General features: G+C 47.0%; 1 protein-coding gene across 1 annotated transcript; it reads left to right on the top strand.

The window, feature by feature from the left end:
- The first annotated feature begins 1,323 nt into the window (after positions 1 to 1,323).
- On the top strand, positions 1,324 to 7,671 carry ZBTB14 (zinc finger and BTB domain containing 14). Its single transcript, XM_036378920.2, has 3 exons — positions 1,324 to 1,706; positions 3,879 to 3,947; positions 4,343 to 7,671. Exons 2-3 carry the CDS (start codon positions 3,945 to 3,947, stop codon positions 5,684 to 5,686), a joined length of 1,347 nt encoding a protein of 448 aa, XP_036234813.1. The 5' UTR covers positions 1,324 to 1,706; positions 3,879 to 3,944; the 3' UTR covers positions 5,687 to 7,671.
- Positions 7,672 to 7,846: the final 175 nt, after the last annotated feature.

The raw sequence follows: 7,846 nt of genomic DNA on the forward strand, positions 1-7,846 counted from the left end.
CAGCTATGTGCTTCTCAGGAGCAATAAGGTTATTGCAGGAGTGTTTGGGACACTGTCAAAGAAAAAAATAGCACATTGTGAAATTGTAAAAGGGAAGTTCCTTCCAAAGTGGAGAGAGTTCTTTTACAGGAATCAGAAATACTTCAAAGACTTCATGCAATCATCTAATGGTTTGGGGTTGGAAAGGAACTTAAAAGGTCATCTAGTCCAACCCCCTTGCCACAGGAAGGGACACTTTCCACTTGACCAGGTTGCTCAGAGCCCCATTTAACCTGGCCTTGAACACTTCAAGGAATGGGACATCCACAGCTTCTCTGGGCAACCTGTTCCAGTGCTTCATCACCCTCACAAGGAAGAATGTCTTCTCTACATTCAACCAAAATAACCCCTCTCACTTTGAACCCATTACTCCTTGTCTTTAGACAGTTAATTCTGCCTTCTGAATGTAACAATGTTACTACAAAAACAAGCCTGGAAGTTCTGACTGCCCAGGCAAAATAGGGACTTTATTATATTTAATAGGGGGTAGGAAAAAATTATTTAAAAAACCCAGCAAAACAAAGCGATCCAGCTGGACCAAACCCCAGTACATATGTCAGTGCATTACACAGAAAACCTCTCAGAAAATAGCCCAGGAAGGCAAAGGAGTTATCAACCCAATGAAAAAGGTCAATTTGTTGCTCCCAGGAGATGACTCCACTATTCCAGTGAGTTCTTTAATTCGCTGTACTTTCCAACACAAGTACTGACCGATTTTTTTCCCAAGCAGACATGCTGCATTTCACACTAGCAAAAGCACTCTAAGGTTTTATTCATGTACAAATTATTCCAGTGAAAGCTGTGCCATCAGAGCAGCATCTCATGAGATGCTTTTTGGAAAGCAAACCGGAGGTGGGAGATGAGCAGTGCAACAAAAGCCTTTATTCCTCCCTAGCGATCGCGTTATGCCTTTTAAAATCCAACCCCCCCGAGTATTTGCACCAGGGAGCGCGGGCGGGTTTGGGTGGGCAGAGCCGTTCTGCTCTCGGTGGCGGGCAAGGGACACATCAGGGGCAGCATCGCTCCCGCACCACCCGCCGCCGCCGCCCCTCCGCGGACGCGCGCGGGCGCGCCCCCGAGCGCCGCCCAACGGCCGCGCGGGTCCCGCCGCGCCCGGCTCGGGGCCGAGCCCGCGCCGCGCTCGCCGCCGTGCGCCGCCTGGCGGGGGGAGGCCGTGCCCGCGCCCCGGGCTCGCACACGCGGCGGGCGCAGGCGCGGCGGGAACGGTCGCGGCCCGCGCGCCCCCGCGGCCCGAGCCGCGCGTCCCCCGGAGCGGGAGGAGGGCGATGGGAACTGGTGCGCCGCAGGCCCCGCTGCTCCCCCCTTCCCGCCGCCCCAGCCTCCTCCTCCTCCTTCTCCTCCTCCGCGCTCCCCGGGCACAGGCGCGCCCTCCGCTCGCACCGCGCATGCACGCACCCCCCGCGCCCCCCCTCCCCGAGCGCGCGCGCGCGCGCACTGGAGTGCTCGTGCAGGAGGCGGCGGTGACGGCCGGAGAGACGCGCGCAGGGCCCCCCCCCCCCCCCCAAGACCCCCTCCCCAAATTCCCCCCCATTCCCTCCCTCCTTCCCGTCCCTCCCCCCGTCCCCCTCCCGCGCGGCGGCAGTGGCAGCGGCGGCCCCCCCGCGCCCCCCGGGAAGCGCGGCTCCGCGCGCGAGGGCGGGCGGCAGGTAAGCGCGAGCCCTCTCCCCCCTCCTCCCCCGCGCCCTCCCGCGCCGCGGCCCGGCCGCCGTTGCGCTGCGCGCGCGCGCGCTCTCCCTCGCACGCCCCCCTCCCTCCTCCTCCTCCTCCTCCTCCTCCTCCTCCTCCCTCCTCCCCTCCTCCCCCCTCCCTCTGCCATCCCTCCCCCGCTCGCCGCCGCCGTTACAGCCCCGGCAGCGCGCGCTGGGTGAGATGGCGCTGCCGCGGGCGCGCCCGCCGCCAGCAGCCCCGGCGCCGCTGCGCGCCTGCCTCCCGCGGGCGAGGGGAGGGCCAGCGGGAGGGGGAGGAGGAGGAGGAGGAGGAGGACGCGTCCAGCGGCGGATGCGCACGCTGGGGCGCGCGGGTCCCGCACGGCGGCGGTGGCCGCCGCAACAAAGGGGCGCGCGGCCGCGTCCAGGCGGCGGGAGCCGCGCGAGAACCGTTGGAGCGGGGGAGGGAGAGAGGGAGGGAGGGAGGCACAGACGGACGGACAGACGGACGGAAGGAGGGAGCGGGGCGCCGTCCCCGCGCAGCCCCGTGAGGCGGCGCGGCGGGAGCGCCGGGCTCGCTCCGGAGAGCGGCCGCCTGGCGCTCGCGGGCGCCCCCGACGCCGGGCCGGGAGCGCGGGCGGCGCGGCAGGGGCCGGGCCGGTCCCCGCCGGGAACCCGCCCGCGCCGCGCCCGCGGGTGCGTGGAGCGGGCGTGCGCCTCCGCGGTCACGGGCACGGCGGCCGCGAGAGCCGGCGCGGGGAGGCACCAAGCGCGTCCCGAGCAGTCGCAGCCCCGCAAACACCTCCCTGCGGCCCTTGCGGAGGTAGCGGCCGTGTAAAAAGCGTGTGGAGGAATAAATCTGAATTGACCAGTGAAATAAGTAACCCGAGCTAGAAACGCTCTGGGCGAGTGCCTGACCCGCTCCATTCGCAAAGGAATAACTTTGTTCTTTGCCAGTTGCACACCCCTGTATACTCCGCAGCCCTATTTTCAGCCAATTACTTCTATAATTCATTCTCAGTGTCGACAGAATTGCAGCAAAACCGCATACTGTTTAACAGGACGGTGCAATTGCTGCTAGATTATTGCCAGTAACATTTTGATGCTTGCTTAAGAAGAAAGCATTTTCCTATCTTGCAAGGAACTCGAAAAAAATCCCATTTAAATAGTTGGTTGTCCTACCTTCTTCAATGCTGGACCGATACATTTTCCTGGGCCAGCAGAACCAGACGGCCCATAAATATATGCAATATCGCTTTCCGGTTTTGTTTCCTTTTGTATATTTCAAGTATTTACAGACTTACTATCTAGCTATCTTAAAATTTGATTATTTGGGACTAAGAAAAGAATTTAGGCCGTCCTTTTTTTACTTTTTTTATTTTAATTTTTCTGTGTAGCCAGGGACACTTTAGCGGACATGCCTGACCTGCAGAGCCAGGTGTTCCCATATTGTGTGAAACACACAGCACCAAGAGTTGCAAACCTATCATCATACCTGTCATCTGCTTCTCTTTCATATATGATTACAGATAAATTAGATTTTAGGGAAGAAATTCCCAGGAGATCTGTGCCAGGTGGCACTGGATTTGTTCCAAAGTATTAAATTCCCCTCCTCTCCACTGCGTTTCCTGCTTTGGCACAATTAGATGTCAGTTGGGATTGAATAATTGAAATTATGTGTCTTGCATTATCCTTCTGTTTTCTGGTATCTCTATAGTTTGGAAATCTGGTGCACTTGTCCCTTTTCCTGGTCCTGGATGTGCATCCATCCCTGTCCCTGCTTTGCTGTCCTTTGGGATGTTTGGTCTGCTTGCCAGACCCTCTGCTAGGCTGGCTCAGCTCTCTGGTTCAGCAGAAGACTGATCACCTTCTTGATGGGTCGGTTACTGCGTTAATTGTGGTGATTCCTGGGGAGGTTTTTCAGACCTTTAGATTTAGTGCAAAGTTAAGTAGCAGGAAAGTGGAACCAGGGAAGTGCAGTAGCCATAGGAAAATAAACACATGGATTTGTCCTCTACAGTTGTCTGTAGTGTCACTGAAAAAATAACTGGGTATTTTAACTGTATTTTATCTAACTTTCAATAATTGAAAATGCTGTCTTTTAACACTCAGAATAATTTTTGGAGTCGATATTATCATATACTGAAATGTTATTATCTTCCCATCTTTCAGGCTGAAGGTGGCCCATTCTGAGATTAATTTAATAATCATTTGCTTAGAAAACTTCCCGCATTGTTCATGGTAAGGCTTATATTTGATATGTCAAATTTAGTTTGTCGTGCAGACTTATTTAGACTATTTCTTACACATTTTTAGTGTTAACATTTCCTTTGGCTATAATAATGACTTATGAGTTGGGTCATACATTTAATGAGAATTGGAGTTTTAAAGAGAAAGTTTTTGATTTTGTAATAAAGGTTTGAATAGTTGTAAATTGTGTAACATAACATTTATACATTGACAATTTTAAAATCAGTTTCAGAGTAATACTTTCACAGTCTAACAGGCTTTTTGTGGTCATTTTATGAGAAAAAAAGTTGGTTTTTTTTTTAAATGATGGAAATTACTTCATTTCTTTGGGTTTTGTGACTTAGACTGCTTTATAAATGTTACAAAATTTTCCTGTTAATTTACAGGAGTTTTTCATCAGTATGTCTGAAACCATTAAATATAATGACGACGATCACAAAACTGTGTTCCTGAAAACATTGAATGAACAACGTTTGGAAGGAGAATTTTGTGACATCGCTATTGTGGTTGAAGATGTTAAGTTCAGAGCCCATAGGTGTGTGCTTGCTGCCTGCAGTACCTACTTCAAAAAGCTTTTCAAAAAACTTGAAGTTGATAGTTCATCAGTAATAGAAATAGATTTTCTTCGTTCTGATATTTTTGAGGAAGTTCTCAATTACATGTATACTGCAAAGATTTCTGTTAAAAAAGAGGATGTAAACTTGATGATGTCTTCAGGCCAGATCCTTGGTATTCGATTTCTTGATAAACTCTGCTCTCAAAAACGTGATGTATCTAGTCCTGAAGAAAACACACAGTCCAAGAGCAAGTACTGTCTAAAAATGAACCGTTCTATTGGGGAACCCAATGATACCCAAGATGATGAGGTGGAAGAGATTGGAGATCATGATGACAGTCCATCAGATGTGACAGTAGAAGGCACTCCCCCAAGTCAGGAAGATGGTAAATCACCAACCACTACTCTGAGAGTGCAAGAGGCAATTCTGAAAGAGTTGGGAAGTGAAGAAGTTAGAAAAGTAAACTGCTATGGCCAAGAAGTAGAACCTATGGAAACAACGGAATCTAAAGACTTAGGATCTCAGACGCCTCAGGCACTCACATTTAATGATGGAATAAGTGAGGTGAAAGATGAACAAACTCCAGGATGGACCACAGCAGCCGGGGATATGAAGTTTGAGTACTTGCTTTATGGTCACAGGGAACACATTGTATGTCAGGCTTGTGGCAAGACCTTTTCTGATGAAGCGCGTTTGAGAAAACATGAAAAACTACACACTGCAGACAGACCATTTGTTTGTGAAATGTGTACAAAGGGCTTCACCACGCAGGCTCATTTGAAAGAACACTTGAAAATACACACGGGTTACAAGCCTTACAGTTGTGAGGTGTGTGGGAAGTCTTTTATTCGTGCACCAGATCTAAAAAAGCATGAAAGAGTTCACAGTAATGAGAGGCCATTTGCATGCCATATGTGTGATAAAGCTTTCAAGCACAAGTCCCACCTCAAAGACCACGAAAGAAGGCACCGAGGAGAGAAACCTTTTGTCTGCAGTTCCTGCACTAAAGCATTTGCTAAGGCATCTGACCTAAAAAGGCACGAGAACAATATGCACAGTGAAAGAAAGCAAGTTACAGCAGCCAATTCCATCCAGAGTGAAACAGAACAGTTGCAGGCAGCAGCCATGGCTGCTGAAGCAGAGCAACAATTAGAAACTATAGCCTGTAGTTAAAAACTAAAGCAGGAACTTTATCAGAAATAATATAAGAAATTAAATGGAGCAAAATCTGTTGTTGACATACATTTAGACTGAGAATCATTTCAAGAAAGCATATTTTTAGAGGATTTGAATGTTACATAGGAATGCATAGCATCGCTTGGTTAGGTATGTTAAAACGTTTCAGAGATGGGTATTCTCAGAATGTGAAACAGTTTTGTTGTCACTAGCAGTATAATGCACTAATAACTGCTTTAATTTGAGAATGTGATCAAGTTCTCTGTAGCAGGGATCATCACTGGCCGATACTTTGCTTCATCCAGTATGCAATACTGAATACGATGTAAACATTGCAATCAGTAAGAATCAGTGACTTATGCTTGAAAACGCTGAGATCTCAAAAATCATAAACATGGAAAGAAATTATTTGGTTTTCATAATTCTTAGGTGTTGTACTTACAATTTTTATGAGAAGCATACACTGAATCCCTAAGCTTTTTAATACTTCCTTTTTTCACCTAATGTAGGATGGTACAACAGAGTGTAAAGGAGGATGGTAATCAAAATGAAATTGCTTCTTATTCCATTCCCTCAGATATCCTCCTATTTTTATAAAGGTGGCAAGTTTTAATGAATTACTTGCATTCTTGACAAAACTGCATTATTCACAGGGATTCTGGCTGGCAAAGCAGAAGTGTCATGGCATTCACCAGTCCCTTCTGTGGGCAAAAATGTCTGCCTCATTTGTTTTTATGTTCACTTTTATACAGGGCCCCAGAGGTGGGACTGGGCCACAAAGGAAAAAGGGTGGAGCATGGAGGAGACATGCTCCTTACTCAAACCCAGTAAAAATCAGTAACAGCTAATACAGCCTGAGATGGTTTTTTTTATTATGCAACTTCAGGTCACCTAACCTAGCACAGTGAAGGCAGAGGAGTATCTGCAGGAGCAGGTGACCACGTGTTACTGCCAGACTCCTGAAGCTGCAGCCAAGGGTGTCACATACCTGCCCGCAGGCTCAGCTGGGGTTTGTGTCTTGGCTGATCATACAGCTCATAGGTCCTGTTCAAGTTTAAAAGCTTCCACCTTTTGACACACCACCCCTCATCAAGAGGGGGACTTCAGTGAGTGAGTTCTGTCAGAATTGATCCTGGGTGAGTGTTCACTATTAGTCAGTTGCTTAGTCTATTTTATTTTTAAACCAGCTGGGGTACATGCTGATAACAATAGTTAACTCACAGAGTCAAGAAAATAAGTGGTCTTTGGATTGCAGTCTGCTACTTGTGGTCATCAAGAGAAGACACAGGTAACAGTGTCAATGCAATCCAAAGGTATATTGACCCTTTATTTTAAATTTGTAAATACTACAGCTGTTGTGAAAACTTCATTTGAAGTTGGAATGGGCAAAAAACACACTCGGGCACATGGTTGGTAACATTGGTCACTTGCAATACCTATAGCATATCAAAGTGTTAGACCAGTTTCTGATAAGTTACTGTGTGGTAGATCACATCTTGCTTTTCTAAATAGAAATTTAAAATAGTGTTTTCGAAACTGTTATATGGAACTTCAATTATTGAGGGGTTTTTATTTGGTCTAGTTTTTTTTTTTACAGCTTTGTTTTATTCATGTATTCATCAGGTTAAGCAGTTATCTTTAAATGCCAGTAATTGTTCAAATGCTGGTCTGTAAATAAAACATGACCTTAATATTTTAGAAAATGTAAACTTTGGACCTTTACCAATATATTTTTTTAAAATGTTGCTTCATTTTACATTCAGTAATATTAGTTTGTAAACAAACTATACATTTTGTACCTGTGCAACATCAGAGGATGTGTATTCATTGCATTTTATTGGTTCTCTTGAGGAACATGATAAATGACCATTGTTAAAATGTTTTACTGTATATGATCATAGATATAAAGATAGTAGGTCCAAAATAGGATCTACTTTTTTTTTTCTAAATATATTCGTCTTGCTATGTTTTCTTATCTGAAATTGTGTGCACTTCTTCCTAGGTAAGTCGGGGTTGAAAAGACTGTACAAAACAGATCTGTTATGATAAGAGTTCAAAAGTGTAAAATGTGAAGAAAGTAAATTTTCTCAAGGTCTGCTATGAAGAATGCAAGAAACCATGAGCATAAATTATAGCAGTAAACAATTACATTAGAAA

The sequence above is a fragment of the Molothrus ater genome, chromosome 1 (genome assembly GCF_012460135.2).
Source record: "Molothrus ater isolate BHLD 08-10-18 breed brown headed cowbird chromosome 1, BPBGC_Mater_1.1, whole genome shotgun sequence".
NCBI classification, from domain to species: Eukaryota; Metazoa; Chordata; class Aves; order Passeriformes; family Icteridae; genus Molothrus; species Molothrus ater.